The sequence below is a fragment of the Gasterosteus aculeatus genome, chromosome 1 (assembly GCF_964276395.1).
Source record: "Gasterosteus aculeatus chromosome 1, fGasAcu3.hap1.1, whole genome shotgun sequence".
In the NCBI taxonomy this organism is placed as follows: domain Eukaryota; kingdom Metazoa; phylum Chordata; class Actinopteri; order Perciformes; family Gasterosteidae; genus Gasterosteus; species Gasterosteus aculeatus.
In genome coordinates this window covers 14,948,712-14,967,329 of record NC_135688.1, presented here as the reverse complement: position 1 = coordinate 14,967,329, position 18,618 = coordinate 14,948,712, and the positions used below count along the sequence as shown (strand labels likewise).

Below are 18,618 nucleotides of genomic sequence, written 5' to 3'. Positions count from 1 at the left end.
TTAGCGTTTGATGCACATGCAAGTTTTTCCCCCTCTCTCTCTTCACAGAGATAGTTTGTCATTGTGTGTGTGCAATATAAAAAAAAAGTAACTGTGATTTTACAGCGTTTATCTGTAAATCCAGATGCTCAACACATACAAGTAATGATGATAAAAATACATCCGCTGCTCTTTCTTAAATTAGACAAAATGCTCTGTTGGGCCTTATTTAAATCTACTCTTGCTCTCTCCCTCAAGCTCTGTATGGAAGATAAGGGCATATGTCTGGATCTGTAGTAGTTTGAGGGAGGGAAAAGTATTAAAATGACCTTTTCAGCAGCTGAAGTAGAGTAAAGAGTGACATCTGTAACGAAGCTGAGGTTTCTTATTATATTAATTGGGTTTGTCTACTGGGTAAATTAAGACAAAATCTGATCTTTGCCCTGACTATAATTTGTTCCATTTTAATTCAGGTCTGACAAATGAGAATATAAAAAGAAGTCCCAAAGTGTGGCTATTACAGACAGGGAAGAAATGGATGTCTGTGTCTTTCCTGAATTTTAAAGATACCAAATCGCATAAGTCTACTCTAGAAAAAGAGTAGGGAAAGGTGGAACAGGTATCTTTTTTCATCAAACGCAACGTAAGGTGTTCAAAGTTAAGACCACTTTAACCACTTTATTTGATATTTGTTGGTTGGATTTGCAATGAATATGAAATGTGGAATCTGTTGTCAAATTGTGACTTTTGTAGGCATTTAATATGGGTCATATGAACCATCAATTAACTCTTTTGGCAAATACAATGCCCATTAATTACTTTAAATATTATTCCAATTAACCTTCGGCTGTGTTATTTTTGCAATTTAATTAAGAGGCCAATGTGAAAGGTGCTCTATTAGTCTAAGAACACCTTATGTCCTATGTTGATACAACATAAACCCACCAGCAGCACAGATGTGGAATTGGAAAAGAAGTGTTTGTGCAGGTGGCACGGAAGTAGTGGGCAAGTGGCAGCTCAATAACTTTGCATATCTTTGGTGAGAGTGTAATTGATAAGAACGACCTCCATCTCCATCCTCTCCCATAAGAGGATCACTAAAACCTTTTGGATCTCCAAGAGAGGGTTAACCTTGCAGGATTCCCAAAGCCAATCCATATGGGTTTGACTGTCTCTGCACATTTGTCTAAAGCTGAACACAGCTTTCCTCTTAAACCACGCCAGCTGGCTCCTTGGCACGCTCTTTCTCATCCATTATTTATATCTGAGGATTGATTGTTGCCACTTTAGAGGATTCAGACTACACTATGGCAGGTAGGTTCTGTCGCAGTACCACCACAAACCTTAAAAACAGAGATATAGCCCCTTAAGCCCGGCCAAGACATAATTCAGACATTACACAAATTAGCAGGGACTTTTGAAGGAAGTGGCTCTGTGATGAGCTGAAGATATTGATTCGGTCATGGTATTTTGTAGAATCATCCATTATTTATATGAGGCTATGGTTGTTATATATTGTTGTTAGCAGGACAAATGAGAGCTTGAAGTTGTCCTTGTTATGATTAACTTGAATTTCAGCTTATGTGACAAAAAAAGTATTGATGTTGTAGAGAATTGTAACACCATCACTGGAGGCATGCAGGATGCAAGCAGAATCTTTAATCAGATACGTTGAATATGAATAATGAAATTAATGAGAAGTTACTGCGGGTTGCATGTCAAAGCCAGATAACCAATTGCTCATTTGAACTTCAGTATGGTTTTTTTTAGCAGAGATATGGAGACATATACATACATGCTGTGGCAAATTGAACACCATTTGGCATATCTCAATTGAATCCCTCAGACGTCCGTGGTTCATCATTCATGACATTTAATTGGGGGATTCAGCCTGGATCATAAAGGTCACAAAGAAAAATTGATCTTAATTGGCTTTTAGTAATCAAAATGCTGTTATGTGCTAAATGAATGCCCTAATGTGAGAATTAAAACAGTCATTAGCTTGAGAGAATGAAGGATAATTACAAAGGATGCAATTACTGGTGTGAGTACCAATGAAAACACATGTTAATGTGCATTCTAGTAAACACACAACATTTGATATTGGGTCTGTTTTAGGCAAGTGTAATGATATGCACCATCAGCTACAATATCAGGTTGTTTTTTATATTGTTGTATGTCGCATTACAAGCCATAGCTTTGTTATCACAAGTATTTTATTTACTTTTAAGTAACTGGTTTTATTGTGTCTTAAGGCCTCAGCTAATCTTCAGGGTCTAATGGACTTATAAGTGTCCTCTAGCTTCAATGAAATGTGAACGTTGTGTCTAGTGCCATTAGGCCATCATGATTTTGACTCCTTTACAGTAGTTTATCTTAACTTTATCACTATGCAACTTTACACGTGTACTGTCCACACACCGGGCTATCATGTAGATGCCTGGTATCTTTGCCTAGGATGTACTGATGTTGTGATATTTTTTTGATGTGATTTACAAAAAGAAATGTATGAATTATTGCTCAGATTTCTTCACCAGTAACATATAAACTGATTTGTACACATCACTCACAGGGATTCCCCTTCATCCTGAAGAAATAAAATTGTTCAAATAGACAAAGTAGTTACAGAGTCATAACACTTTTATATCATGGGTATGCCATTTTCAGGGCAGAGGCCAAAACACAGCCTGAGTGGACAGCCAAAAATATATTCTGTGTCATTCACCACTTGAAGAGGGGACGTAGCATAGCTGCAGGGCTCCTTCCTTTCCTCCTTCAAGCACTGAAAATGAGTCCAATTTGAGAAGCATCTGCTCCGTGGGATCTCTAAGAGTGCGCGCAATAACAATGGCCCTCTGGAACAAGGCCCTTTCCTTCTCTTAATTGCAGCCACATGCGTGGTGAGAAAGAGCCCCCTGCCTGCACAGCTAGCCCTGGAACAGATCCAGAATCGCCCACACAGTCACTGAGTGAGCACAGCCAGCAGAAAACACACTCTAATTGCAAAGAGTGGAGCCCCTGGCTGGACTGAGCGAAGGAGGCGCGGGAAAGGGGGCGGTTGGGGGGTGGGAGGGGGATGCGTTCTCGCTGAAGGACAGCTAGTGCTTTCAAATTCCAGTACTGGTTCAAAGTGGTTACAGGCCATGCAAAAACGGCCAAACGTGGACACTCGGCATTTTTGGTAGAACCCGATAGCCATCTGCTTGTTTATAACACTAATGGATGGATGTAAAATGTCCATTTTCTATCTGGACTGTCAGGAGATACTTCATCATTTGGATTAGAAACATTTAGTCAAATCTGTCTGCTGCTCAGTAGGGTGCCAATGCGAATGTAGCTTCCAACCACACTGTTTGCTCTTCTCTTACAAATCCAGTGAGTGCAATGCATTGGAATAGGTGATTGTAAAAGCTTCTTTACGAGTTGAAATTGATTCCTGGACATTGCACATTTATATTTTTCCACTGGAACGAATTCGGACAAACCGCTATTCTCTTGGGAGACCTCAAATTGGTCTTCCACTAACATGGTCGATGGTGCAAAGGACTGTCAGGGAAACAAGGCAAACATTACTTTGCATCAAAGGACCATTGCACAGTATCCCTTGCCTTGAGGGAGAACTAGGTGTCAGTTTTACTGATTTGAGACAGCCTTGGTAAGGCCTCCATCACAAGAGATGTAGTGCGCATTAAGCTGCCATGCTGCAAGGCTGTATAGCATGCACAAGGTCAGGGTGAAGATTTATGCTTTCTCTTAAGCAGAATGAACAACGCAGGAACTATCTAGGGTTTAGGCGAAATGAACCTTTTCATCACATTGATTTCCTAAAGCACCTGGAGAAAAAGGCTTTGTCAGCCGCTGGCATTTGGGTCTGATTGTGACGGATCTGCCCACAATCTGGACGTCTAGCCTGGATTGGAAGCTAGTTGTAAGCTTCCCTGACAATATGCTGTTTGAGTAATAGATAACAATTGTCTTTAGGTAATTCAAATCTTTGTGAATCTCATTCATCTCATCCGTGTGTCATTCACATGTCATGTACTGCCAGTGCCTGTTCAACAAACATGCGTTAGTGCTGTCCATCTTTTCTTTAACTGTGAGTTGTATTTCAGCCACTATTTAGGTTGGTTTTGTTTGAATGGTAATTCATTACTGGTCAGCAAATTAAAAAAAAGTTTAGGCTCACTTTTGCCTTACACATCCCTTCAAATTCAAGTGTGAGTTACTTGCATTGGCTTTCACAGGGGATTATTTTCAGGATAGAAAATTCTACAGCATTTCATGTAGGATAATTCACTTAAAATAAAAAATGTTTACACCCACAGATTTTGGGTGTAATAATACTTTTACCAAAAGATGTCTGTTTTCCATTGACAAATCCCTCTAAGGAAACAACCACAACATTTAACAGTATCACTGAGGTTGCTGGAGATATTCATTATTTTTTAGGGGGGTTAAGAAGGTCTGTTTCTCCATGCTGAGCACGGATGGAAGGATATTCAGGAGAAGTACAGTCTGTAATATTGTCCAAAGCTTTGAGCTCCTCAGCCTGCACTTCAATATCTGTAGAGTTGTGGTGTGATGTTTGTTTAGACCCCCTTACCTCTCTCATGCATCCATAACAAAAGGCTATTTTCTGCAAAAGCCTTTGGGCATTTTCAAGCTCTGTAGTGAGGATGCTTAAGAACATCAGGCAGCTTTGTTTCCGGATGCATGTTGCTACAATAAGACTATCAAATGTTTGTATTAAGCCCCAAAGCACATAATAAGCTGGCTCTGTGATGGCGGAGCTTGTTGTTCAATTTTAGCTTGAAGATTGTATTTATTTACTCTTTATTCTTGAATAACAAAGAATCTCCAATAATACATGTCTTGGGGCTATCAATATCTCTATAACCAATCTCACTTTTTAGTGTGTGTGATTATAAGATAATGATCATCAAATGATATGCTGTAATTGAAGCAGAAGAGCGGTGTTGTTAATGACCTTAGTCACCATTTGTATGTAAATCTAATAATCATCTCATCCAATCTAATTTAAGTGTTCATCACATGGCTGCTATGTATGTTCATCTCTAACAGTTGATTAAAGATTTACAGGGAGATGTCTTCTTTATGGGATGTAATTTTACATTGGCCGTTTTGATTAAATCCCAAACAACACTTCTGCTGCATTTTGACAGATTCGCCCGGTGCAATCCAATCCAAATGAGTTAAAGTGACTTCAGATGAAAAACTGCCGTAGGAGAAAGTTTGCCAGGCCTAAAGGGAGTGTGGATTAAGAATATGTAATTCATTCAATGAGGATCATTTTCCTCCCTGCCCTCTAAGTCTGGTTGGATGCATGAGCAGCCGATTTTCAATTTGAAATTGTATAAAAGATGTCAGGTACAAGATGACCTTTTTCAGCTTTCTTGTTTGGTCTCCCAGCTTTATGAGTGTAATCTGAATGAGCAGCGGTGAATGTGTCCTACGAAAACACACAAATTTTCATCATCACGATACAGCAAATTTAAAATAATCCAATCAATTTTTCCGCACGTAATACATTCAGGTTAAAATTGGTTATGCAGTTGTATGTAATTCTTTCACAAATTGTGTTTATATGATACTAGCAGTCAATTATTTCCATCTGGTACTAATGCTTAACCTTTAACTGCACTTTTGACATATATTTGAAAAACACAAAAAGTACTAAATGGCTCTGTATGAAGCAAGGGGGAGGATTTGATATCAATATTTAAAGTATAATATGATAGGGGTTACTATGTCAATCAATACCTGGATTGTAAGTACCCCATAGATTACCTACTGCACTAACTATAAGCGTTTTCTGCAGCTAGGCTTCAGTGCTTCCAGCTGATGCCTTCGGTATTCTCACAGACTTAAGGCTATAATGCAAATGTCTACAAAAGGTTTCAAATCATTGGCCACAACATATGTTTGCTGTAATCAACAAATATTTATTTATTTTAATCGCTATTCATTTCAAATTCCAATTCAAAAGTAGTGTGTTGCACACTTTTATTGGTGCAAACACAGGTATTCAAGTATTCCCTTTACACAGTAGCAGTTAAAATATTTTGAATCAATGTAAAGAAATGTAATGAAAAAAACAAGCTCCGGGACATTAACATTTGATCTACATTGTTATAGAAAAACAATTTAGCCTCAGAGTCCAGAGTCACAATCATAACAGTATAACAGGCAAGTTAAAATTCATAAATCTGAACAGGTACCATCAGAACCATGTTTCTTTTATCAGGGAGCAGCATGAACAGATAATAAGGCGTTGACTTGCCCAGGGCTGGAAGTAAATGAAAGCACAGTGCACATCGGGGCCGGTTCTTCTTTATCTTTAGCTGCATTACAAATGGGAATTGTCATCACTGCATACAGCAAGAATTTGCCGGTTAGTAAACTGTTTTCTCTGCCTTTGTCTTTGTGCTAACCTCTCGTCCACAGCTTTGAGGGACCACAGGATTGAGCTGGTACGAGCCTCATCACAGGAGCTCATCATCAGAATCAGTGACGTCCTTCTGTCAGACGAGGGCCAGTACACCTGCTCGCTCTTCACCATGCCTGTCAAGACCACCAAGGCCTTTCTCACTGTTCTGGGTGAGCCTGTCTGCTCTGGAATAGTCTCAACAGGGCTAATTAATTATGGTTAATTCTTCACGTTTTGACAGCATGGATACAAGCCCATTTTTAATAAAAGTGTGTTCTTAGAGTAGTTCTTCGCCACGCAAGTGTAACATTACCTAACACATATAAGATTTCTCTATTACGTTTTACACTTGTCTACTAGAATAAAGAATTGCAAGATAATTGTGCGACGGTATTGAATTGTCTTCCAGGCCGGACAGCTATAAAAAATACTCCATGGGAATCCCTTCAAACCCAAAACAGATAGTTTTAAAGAATATTCAGAAATTAACAAAAATCTGTGGAATGACTATGGTCAAGCATTTCACTGCCAGGCATAAATACATTTGCCTCAGTTATTATCGTCTTTGACTTTATTTAATAATATGCACTTTCCCACTCATATAATTTCTATTATTCAGCCAGTGTTGTGATAATACTTTTTTATCCTGTCTTTTTGTCCTGACTTTAAAACTACAAACATCAACGGTCTAATTCAAAATATTGTCATGCTCTAAATATCAGTTGATAATATTGTATCATCAGAGGAATGCAGTCTTGTATACATGCATTTAGTGTGTTATCTATAGTTATGCTTCCATGAACCATAGGAGTGCCAGGACGACCAGACATCACAGGATTCACCAAGCCGGCCATGGAGGGAGACGTACTCACACTGACGTGCACCGCACCGGGCAGCAAACCAGCTGCTAATATCCGATGGTTCCGAAATGACAAGGAGGTCCAAGGTAGGCATGTGGTGTGGATTTCACAGAGCATTGTATCTTCTGTTACCACCGGTACCCTCTTGGAGACATCATCACTGTTAAGTCTTAGGGCTGTTGCATTCCTTTGTGCTCATATTCATGCATTGTTCCACTGGCCGGGGTTCAGCGCTGCCATGATGTGCAGGGCTCACGGCCAGCCTTGCTGCTGTTGTTGGACGTCGTCCAAATGTTGCTGGACTGTGACAGAGCCTTGACGTAACTAAGGTGAAGACATACTGTATAGGAAAACCATACATTCAATCGTGCATTAGTAAACGGGATCATCAACTGTGAAAATGTAAACTCTGCAGGTTTGCTGATGTTTTTGTCCTTCCATTTAAGATGAGATAGAAAACAGAAGGTGCAAACCCTCATATCTTAGAAGCTAAAACCAGTAAATGTTTGACCTTTCTGCCCAGTAAAAGTAACTCAGAGTAAAAACAAGAACAATTCAGTCATAACAGTTTGAGACTGTGTTGAGACTGCGTGCTTCATGTTTTGTACTATTTGCCTAAAGAGACAGTGGTGTTAATCGATCCCCTGGTTACAGCATCCCTCTATGACCAAACTTAGAGCTGTTGCTATGTGATGGGTTGTTATTGCCTGGTGTTTGTACAGCAGGTAGCTATGTCCTGTATTGTTGTCTTAGCACAGTAACAATTAGATTAGGCAAAGGAGTCCAGGAGGATACAAAAATGCACAAGAATGAAAACCTAGAGTGAACTAATGGGAGAAAAAAATTGTGACAATGCATTGGCAACAGATGGTGCAGTGCGCTGATCACACTAAACTAGCAGAATGTTTCTGTGGTTTTAGACAATATGCCTTACAGGTTTTACCTTTGATGTATACCTCTTTCCAAAATGTCTGAAGCTCTTCACTTTGCATTTTTAAAGCTTTTATATCTGCTATAAAAATGCACAGAAAAAGGCAAAAGCTAAAAAAAAATAGGAATATAATATTTTTCCTCAATTTGATAGCAGAGGTAAGCTGTGTGGAGCACTTTAATGTAACGCTGCCTGCTGTAGAGACGGAGTGTGACAGTTGCTCTTTATTAAAGATTTGCACCAGAGAGCTTTTTCTTGGTGGTTCTGTCTGTGTCTGCACGGCACTACATAATGATTGATGGGAGAGGGGCTGAGATATGAAGTTTTCTTGTTGAAATGACGTGCACGTAGATTTGTGAAAGGCCAGTGGCGAGCTGGCTTACAGCGTCACAAACGGAATCGCTGTCCATCTCGAGAGTCACTGAGATTATCTATTTTTTTGCTTCATGTCTTGGTATACTTAAAAAAAAACTCTTAAGTTCAACAGCTATTGTAAAGATACATAGACATATTCTCATGAAATATTAAGAGTTGATTTACCAAACTTTAACAGCAGCGACAGATGTACTGAATTGATAACTTGTCATGATGACTTGTGGATGAAAATTAAAATGTCATGCCTTCATCTAGCTTTTTTAAATGTGTTCCTATATTAATATTTGATGTAAGGAATAGAATTGAGAATTGCACATTTTTAAAACACCTTATGTGCCTCAAATCTACCCAAAACCGGAGGCTAATGTACTTTTATTAGTTCTACCTGTGCATGGTGGCTTTTATGAACCCGCTTGGGCAAACAACCCTGGTGTGATGCATCTCCACGTCAAAGGGAGATAAAGTACAAAGCAGAGACTGGAGGGCTTGACTTAAAAACTTTATTTCCATGTCAAAGTGTCAGAGAGGAGGAATGTCAATCGGTGCTCTGGATCCAAATCTTTTGTAGGTGCCACGTTAAAGCTTTCTTTAGTGAGTATGTGCTGGGAGCAGCATGTTTTGCCATTGGTTCTTCTGTGGTAGATTATTGCCGCTAGTGTCTGCTGTCAGTCAAATCCATCTCCACTGGGGGACCAGTCTACAAAGCTCCAGGATGACAGCAGGTGTAATAGCAAAAACATGCCATATTTATTTCAAGCTCTGATGATTTGTTTTGCCAACAATTTATACGAGAAGCACATAGCATTACAAACTTCAAAATACAACCGTCACACAGTGTCAGGTATAGATCTATACAAATTACTTGTGTCGCTGAATGACAGTTAGGCTTCAAATGATAATCTATTGAGGCAAAAATCCACCCACCGCTGCCTTCTTTGCTTGCATAAAGTGGCCTATATATTCTTTTGACATTGACACAAAGGAACATACGCAACAGCTCCAACAAGATGACTCATTTTATATTTGTCTAACTATACATATATATATATATATATATATATATATATATATATATATATATATATATATATATATATATATATATAGTGCTGGTTAAAGATTAAAAAATGTAACTCGATTATACGCATACATTTAATAATTCGTTAAAAACTAATGTATTGCATGCATTTATTAAAGTTATGTTATCAGAACCATCTAAGAGGCACTCTCAGAGCAACAGCAAGTTATAATATATATATATAATGGTGTTACCACTGTATCACCACCATGTCATCAGGCTTGATGATCATCAAACAATTGTCATTAGATTAGTGCCAACAACAAAAAAGCCACGGATAGTGTTGTCTGTTAATGTCTGTTGTCTGAACATATTTAACCGATGCACAACATGGGTTGAATTGTCTCACATGTGATCCCAACCACTAATTTACTAGTAGTGCCATTGATAGCATGTCCCGTTGTACAACAACTGCTCGTTGAGTTTTTTTTCAGTTTATGTTGCGTCAAGAGCAGTTTGCGCATGCATTTGAAACAAGAAGCATCGGTAAACTAAAAGTGGGCAGAGAACTAAACAGAAACAAACAGAAGTGAAACCCTAAAATACAACCCATATTCCTGGAGGGGAGTCACCAGCGCACCCCTCAACAAGCATGAGTATAAAATGCTTTGGTATTAGCTTAGCAGCCCTCACACACAGCTCATGTTTGACCACAGATGCAACTGGTATGGATATTGATCATTTCAATGATTGTTTGAAGCAATAGTTTGTTTGCTATTTTCTGTTGATTTTGATCTTTTGACCGTAATAGGAAAAGTAGAAAAGTTATGTAATGGAATACTTATTTGAATTTGATTTGCTTGTGTGTTTACTTAATGTGGTAAACAATGGTGTTTAATGATACATTATTATTGTGGAAAGCCTTTGATGTAGAATTTAAGGTTATGTTCAATCCATCTCAAGAAAAATAAAACGCCAAAACAGAAGCGAGTTGTCCCTTTTGTGATGGTGTGGGTTGAACAAGCCATTTTCAAGTTTGGGCAGAGCTGAATATAATTAACACCTGGAGAACTTGACAGTTTATGAATTTTGGGCTTTCAACAACAAATTCATTGATAACAGAATTTGAAAATAAATGAATGAGAACATTACATTTCTCAAAATGGTCGGTTACAAACTGCACCAAGCATGAGGTTCTGGCGTTAAACGAAGCAAATTAGCGCTTGCTTCTTCTGCCTTCATATTCACGCTCTGTTACAGGGTAAGCACAGGTGGACACATTCATATTCCTAAAGAAACTGCCGTTGCGCGCTCTCTGACGCTGATAGCCGCCGCTTTAGGCAGACTGACAGCTTGTTGAATGGCTGCTCTGATGCTGCCGGCGACTCGATGAATATTGGAGAAAGCTGGTGAGATTTGTGTTTGACACCACAGAGATACTCACTCTCCCCCGTCTGTACTTCAGGGCAAAATGCAAAGCTTCTCTCGTTCCTGTTTGTTTAGATGGTATGTGATGTCCAATATTAGGTGTCAGAAAGTTGTGATGTATTATCAATAAGCGCACGATGTCTTGGAGGACAGTGAGGTCAGACCTTTATCTTCTTATCACTTGTAGTGTTGAAGTTGGACTTTTTGTGCGTCTACATGCACACAAAATACATTGCATTACATCACAGAGCTGGCTAAAAAGCACGAAACCAATTTCCCATAAATAATGTAATCAGATTTTAAATTATTTTTGTTCATGTAATTGTGAGGTACAAAAAAAAAGAATCACACAGGAGGAAGATGAATTCCTATGGGCTGAGGAGGGAGGCAGCTCCAGTGGAAAGTCATTCCGAGGGCCGTCGTCAAGTAATGCCTCAATCCTTTTTTGCTTTGTTCAGTACACCTCTCACCAGAGGAAAGTGACACAAACACACAAAGCGTTGACGTGGGAGCAGCAGCAGCAAACCTCAAAGAAATGCTTCCAATTAGAAGCTAGGAGTGGTCTCTAAATAAAGACAACATCACATGCGGGGGACAAATCAAGACCTGAAGTTGTGCAAAGGGTGAATGTTGCGGCGTGGAGCTGAGTAAATAAATGGAAAGGTGTAACTTTAACTGTTGAGAACCACTTTGCACTGCCGGGTCTGTTTGTGTTGACTGGGATGTTTTAGATTAGGTCCAGAAGGAGCAAACACACCCATTCAACCGAGTCAACGTTCTCACTGCACTCCCCTCTACTACTTTCACTTGAATTTCAAAAGCCAAGGATTCTCTCCCTCAAAGGAGATGCAGAGAAAAACAACAACGCTGCAGCTGTGTATGTCAGAAAAGCATCGTCTTGAAACAAAATATCATGTTTCTAGTTTTTTTTGCAACGTTAAAGCTGATTGCTGTTTCTTCTTTTTCAAAAATAATGAATTGCATGAATGGCTTTAACAAAAGCCAGAACTGTTTTCCAATAATTGTAACAAGCCACAAGTTGATTGTCCTCCCTTTTCATTTTCTAACTGTTTTCAGGTACTAAGGAAGTAAATGCCACAGGAAAATCCTTTGCAGTTAGGAGTAGCCTCCAGTTCCAGGTGGACAGGCGGGAAGATGGCGTCGCCTACACCTGCAGCGTGGAGCACGTGTCCCTGCCGAACCCTTACATGACTACTGAGGTCCTGGAGGTCCACTGTGAGTGCATTCATACCCACCCTGCAAAGATGGATTATGTGTAAGATTAGCAATGAGAGGAAATACGAGGATTGAGATTACATTTACGGCTGAAGGTTTAGTTTTGCATTTGTCCAGGATTAGTGTAGGATTAGTGTGCAGGTAAGGGATTAGTAACAAAGCAGAACACGGATATGGGCCGGAGCTGAGAGCTGCCCAATGGGTAAAGAATTATCTACTGAGGTGCTTTGCAGTGTTTGAGTTAAAGCCTCTATCATACAGCACTGTGATAGCATTGCACACTTGTTGTCCCTTCTCCACAGATGCTCCCCATCTTGAGATCACGCATTCACTGATTATTCCCCAGGAAGGACAATACTTCAAATTGGAGTGTGTGTCAATAGGCAACCCGATGTAAGTTGCCTTTTCTTTACTAAATTTAAGGCCTAACAGCATAGAAATATGCAGAGATTGGATTTAGACTTGATTTGTCTTCATTGCAGATTATTTATTCAGTTTAGTCAATAGGTCTTTACAGTTCAGAAATCATATGCAGAAAGATGAAAAGAAAGCACTGTTTGTTTTTTCTTTCCCAGACCTGAACCTGTGCTGTGGTCTAAAGATGGGGGAGAGCTGCCAGACATTGAGCGTATGATAGTGGAGGGCAGGGAACTAACCATCACCACACTTAATAAAACAGACAATGGCACATACCGTTGCGAAGCCAGCAACCACCTGGGGACCAGCAGCGCTGAATACATACTGTTTGTATATGGTGGGTAATGTAGTGGTTAATCTTGTTATGAATGATCAGTTTTGCCATCGCTTCATAGACCAAGACCATCTTCCTGTGGCCATGTAAGTGGACATATGGATAGATGGAAATAATCAATTACTGTGACATTTCAGTTTATGTCATCTTGGTTTTAAACATAAAGCTGAGCCTAAAGTTAGTATATTAGTTATATTATATATTATAAGACATATATATTATAAATAAAAATTGACAAATGTGATGAATGACCATCACTTCATTGCATTTCCTGCCAGATGAGAATGAAGGATTGGATTGAATTGAATAAAGGGTGCCAACAACTGAGTACAAATGTCAGGAATCAGGAAACATTTATTGCCAAAATATGTCAAACATACAAGGAATTTGTCTTGGCGGTTGGTGCGTGACAGTAGACAGTGTAACAATAGACAACAATGCAGCAGTGCACAAGTAATAAATTAAAGTAAAATGAAATACTAATGCAATGGATTAGTAGAATAAGGCTATGGGTTAGTATAAGATAAGAGAATCAAGTTAGAGTTAAAAATTTAAAATATTAAAAATATTAAGCATAAAGTGCACTATCGAACAAGTGACAATGTGACGAGTGACGACAAAGTGAAAAATTACAGTCAAAGTGACATGTGCAGTGTGAGGAGGAGTGACCGGTGGAATGTCATAGTCAGTCAGTGGGGGACCGGGCTCTGTTGATGAGCCCGACTGCTGACGGGAAGAAACTGTTTGTGTGGCGGGAGGTCTTAGTCCTGATGGACCTCAGCCTCCTGCCAGATGGAAGGGGCACAAACCGCTTTTGTCCGGGGTGAGAGGGGTCGGCTACGATCTTTTTAGCTCGCTTCAGAGACCTGGAAGCGAACAAGTCCTGCAGGGACGGCAGATTGCAGCCGATCACCCTCTCTGCAGAGCGGATGACACGCTGCTGCCTGCCCTTGTCCTTGGCTGTGGCTGCAGCGTACCAGACGGTGATGGAGGAGCAGAGGATGGACTCGATGATGGCCGTGTAGAAGTAGACCATCATTGTCTTTGGCAGGTTGAATTTCTTCAGCTGCCGCAGGAGGAACAACCTCTGCTTAGTCTTGGTGATGGAGCTGATGTTCAGCTCCCACTTGAGGTCCTGGGTGATGATGGAGCCCAGGAAACGGAAGGAATCCACAATAGTGACGGGGGAGTCACACAGGGTGATGGGGGAGGGTGGGGCTCTGTTTCTCCGGAAATCCACAACCATCTCCACTGTCTTTAGAGCGTTGAGCTCCAGGTTGTTCTGGCTGCACCACAACACCAGATAGTCAGACTCCCACCTGGAGGCGGACTCGTCCCCACCAGAGATCAGTCCAATGATGGTGGTGTCATCTGCAAACTTCAGGAGCTTGACGGACTGGTGGCTGGAGGTGCAGCTGTTGGTGTACAGGGAGAAGAGCAGAGGGGAAGGAACGCAGCCTTGGGGGGTACCGGTGCTGATGGTCCGAGAGGCTGAGACATGTTTGCCCAGCTTCACGTGCTGCTTCCTGTGGATATATCTGAAAATAAAAGTAGTACGTTCGTTTTTCTAATGCTGTAATATATGTGTCATTTTGGGGTTTGAATGTAGTTCAGAATAAGCCCTGCATGTCACTAGTTTGTTCAAGATTTCAGTCCCAAATCTTGGCACTGTGCAGCATAACGCAGTTCACCTCACTGAACTGTACAAATCGCTTTGGACTTTCCAATGAAGAAACGGGGAAAAGTGTAAAGGATGCAGAATTTTTCTAGAGCCAGGAGGAGAGTAAAAGTTAATCCCTGGACAGTGAAGCATCTGAAAAAAAAGACTGCATGCTTCGGGAGACAGGTCGTTACGACATCTGCCTTCCATTTTTGAGAATTAAACACAGTTTGTTTGGGAGATTGTAAAGGCTTACCAAAGAGTTTTGGCGAGAAGAAGCCATTCATTGTTAAAAAATAAAGGACAGGGAGAATGAAAGAATGAAACATTGAGGTGAGCAGGTAAAGGATGGGCAAGACGGGCTCATTTCCACCGATGATGACAGCCATTCTTCAGAACTACAATGTGTCTCTCTGAATACTTATCCGCTCTCTATATGTGTTGCCCATTTGATGGAAAGACTGAGAGTCCTTCATGTATGTTGTGACTTATCCTTTTCCAAAACATGTTGCTGGAATATTGTAATAATTTGCCAAACTCTTTCAATTCATCACATGTGCATCCTTTTTTTATTTTTGCCAGTATCCAATGAGGTGATAGACCAGAACTAACGCACTACAGGCAGCCACAGTAATTGATACATTTTTCCTGTAAGTTTTGTTGAGCCTGATCGCCATGGGGAGCTTTGTTTTTTTTGGACCCCTTCTGTTGCTGTTTTCATTAAGTGGACGTCATCACCTTGATTCCTCCATCTCTTTCGGTCCCCTCTGCTTTAGCCTCCGTCCAAGCCCCCCACCCTCCCACGTCAGACATAGGCAGTGCCCCCATTCCCCCCTATTGCCCCGCCTCAATGCTCCATGCGCCCACAAACACAACACTGAACACACAGTTGATGATTGATGAGCTAACAGCCGGGCTTTGAGCTGGAAAATAGCATGTTTTACAGGACGAATATAACAGTCTATTTTTTCATTTTCTTTTCCGCTTTATCTTTTAACGGAGCGCTGTTACACTACCATGATTTGTTGTTGCTGTGTCTGATTAGTTTTTATCATCGGTAGCTGACAATATGCAATCACTACTGCATTATGTCATCAAGCAATCGCACAAACTTTCCAGAGGCAGAAAATAGAAAACATGAGAGTTTATACTTTTGTTCTGAGGCTGAATGATTTCATTCTTCTAATGATTGCATTAAAACCAAGCAATAAGAACACAAGCAATTATTTTTCCACAAAATCACTGAATCACTCAAGAAGATATTGAGTTGTGATAGAGAAAACACAAAGGTTTTGTAGATTTGGGTTGCACTTTAATTTGATAATCAAACTATGAACGTTAAGCTGCGCTTTTAAGTTTTACTCTAGACATATATGAGGTTATTCCTTCCTCATAAAATACTTAAATACTTTGATGTTGTGTATAGTTTACATCTCTACTAGCTTGCAATCCTTGCGAGCGTAACTGCGAATCATCAAAATAGTTGGACACTGGCGGCGGGAATGTGTATGAATGTGTAATCTAATATCAAAGAAAACCTCAACCAACTCATAAAAACATCTTTATGTAACAGCTTTATAACACTACTAGTTGTAAAAAGTCAAAAATAAAAACAAACTTTAAACAGTACTTTTGAAAAAACAACTTTTAATTTAGCCATATTTCGTACTAATAATCGTTCATTATCTTTTTCTAAAAATAAAAGGCATTAAGAATAAACGTATTGAATTAGCTACAACACATTCTAAATATCTTTTGTTCCTCATTTTGTCCTTGTTGTTATCTGGTGCTGCTCCCCCAGTGAACACTTAGCAGTAACGCTTGCATCTGGCTGTGACACAAAGCTTTGCTTTCAGTCACATTTTCACGCTGTCAAGGTAAAAAAAAAAAACCCAGACCATTCATATTTCCTATAAAAACTTTGTGGTCACCTTTTTATCATGGTGTTGTTCCCCTCGTCTTCCCTTACTGCTGTCACTGTCTGCAACCATGGCAACAGCCAAAGACTTTCCATGGCCTACAACAGGTAAATATTCCACTAGACGCTCTTGCAAGCCAGATTTACAGTGTGTGATGCTGAATCTGGATCTGGGTCAGGACATATCACGGCCTTCACGCAGCATGAGCCAAACCATCACCATGCATGGATGCTCTCGCTGCTGACGCCAGACGCTTTCTTTCCAGCCATGTCACAGGCTGCATAAGTTATTATACAATATGTTTCCGATTTGATTTGCCTTTGCACAAGGAAATGGACGTCTGTATCTGAGTGAGGCTGGGATCAAGAATGTGTCCGTGCCAAGTGTGTAAATATTTGTTTTCAGATCATGTGATAACTTGTGATCTTTCTGATCACATAACAAAATATATGTTCACCTTATTTGCCAGGAATGTTCATTATTCAGTGCATAGCATGTGGTTGCGGCAATTAATTCTGATATGGTATTTATATGTGAGATCTGCCAGACAATGGAAATAGAATAAAGACAAGATTCACGTTTACTTACTGCAAATTGAGTCCCAGTTTGCCATTGAAATGTCTGCAGTTTTTGCTTTTGTGTTTATAGTTTATTGAGTGTCATCTTCGATATTCAAGAAAGTTGCTCAACTGTTTCTCATGAGGCATCAAATAAATTACCGTTCAACAGTTTGTTCCTAAATAGCCATGCAAATAATCAATGCATTGAATTGGAGTTCAACAACCGGGTTGTACGTGTTTAAATACTTGTTTTGTCACACCATAAGTGGAAAAAATAATTAGCGAGTTGAGAGCTGAGATTAAACTTTCAGCCGCAGTGCAGCAAGAGCAGTTCAGCTTGTCTAATTCCTCTGAGCAGAATGCACCAGCTCAGTGTGACAATTGCTTATGCACCTTGTTCTCTCTCATTGTATCCATCAACATGTAACCAAAGTGGAGTTAATTCAACCACTGTCCCGAAACAGTTATCGCAAAACTGCGAAGTGGCTGCTTGCGAGTCCAAAAAAAACCAATTGTGTTGATTCTATCCTGCATGTAGTTATTTAAACTGCATGTTTCTCAATGTCATCTCGTTTTTAGTTATTTTACTTCTTTTTAACGCCCCACACTGGGTTGCTGAAAATGATGGTTGCATTTCGTTAACGAGGTTTGTAGGAACATCCCCGCCGTCATTTTCCAGGGTCACTTTGCAAATGTGAGCATAAGCCATCCATCAGCTTGAGGTAATGAGAGCACACAAGGTGCACGGTACAGACACTGCAACTTTCTGTTTATTACAGAACAGACACAAAGGCATGCTCGTGTCTGGGAAACGGGCCATTAGCTGTCAGCAGCTAAATGTTGCAGCAAGCAAGCGGAAGACACAAAAGATAACATGTGTAGAGGCTTTGTTGAAAAAATAAAAACATCACTGAGCGCTAAACTGGTTTTGTTGCAGGAGGTTCCTGTTGTTAATGCACATTTTTTAATTACGTGAAGATGTTCCTTATTTTCAATTCGAGCACTTCAAAGGAGCAATGTCGTTTTCACACTGATTGGGGATAATTTGCAACTCTGCTTTGTGTGTGTGTGTGTGTGTGTGTCAAAGTGTTGAAGCTACATCAGGATTTTTTCATGACACTTGAGTACATTCATTTCAATTTATTCGAATAAATCTCTACTCTGCATTAGGTAGCAGCTAAATATGTGTTTCTTTTGTCTCCACTTTTCCCTCCATTTCTCCCCTCTCTGTTTTTTCGGTACAGATCCGAATGCTTTTGCACAACATGGACCTGACCACGCTTTAATTGGCGGTGTTGTTGCAGTCGTTGTCTTCATCACCTTGTGTCTGATAATAGTTCTTGGACGCTATCTGGCCAGACATAAAGGTAAAAAAAGAAGTCCCCTTAGCTTCTTTCAATAATAATTTCCTTGACCGGTGTAAAAGTGTAGTGCTTTTCAGAAGGTGGATAAC

At 40.0% G+C, this 18,618-nt stretch overlaps 1 protein-coding gene across 4 annotated transcripts in view; it reads left to right on the top strand.

The window, feature by feature from the left end:
* The window catches only part of LOC120815960 (cell adhesion molecule 2), a 105,403-nt gene that overhangs the window by 85,053 nt on the left and 1,732 nt on the right, over positions 1-18,618 (top strand). For 2 of the 4 annotated variants that reach the window (XM_040171096.2, XM_040171121.2), the window contains 7 exons: positions 6,445-6,597; positions 7,236-7,373; positions 12,117-12,275; positions 12,578-12,668; positions 12,851-13,029; positions 16,686-16,712; positions 18,410-18,532. In XM_040171096.2, coding sequence (XP_040027030.2) covers positions 6,445-6,597; positions 7,236-7,373; positions 12,117-12,275; positions 12,578-12,668; positions 12,851-13,029; positions 16,686-16,712; positions 18,410-18,532 — 870 coding nt within the window. The remainder of the gene's footprint in view (positions 1-6,444; positions 6,598-7,235; positions 7,374-12,116; positions 12,276-12,577; positions 12,669-12,850; positions 13,030-16,685; positions 16,713-18,409; positions 18,533-18,618) is intronic. The other 2 variants (XM_040171113.2, XM_040171129.2) reach the window with 2 other exon arrangements.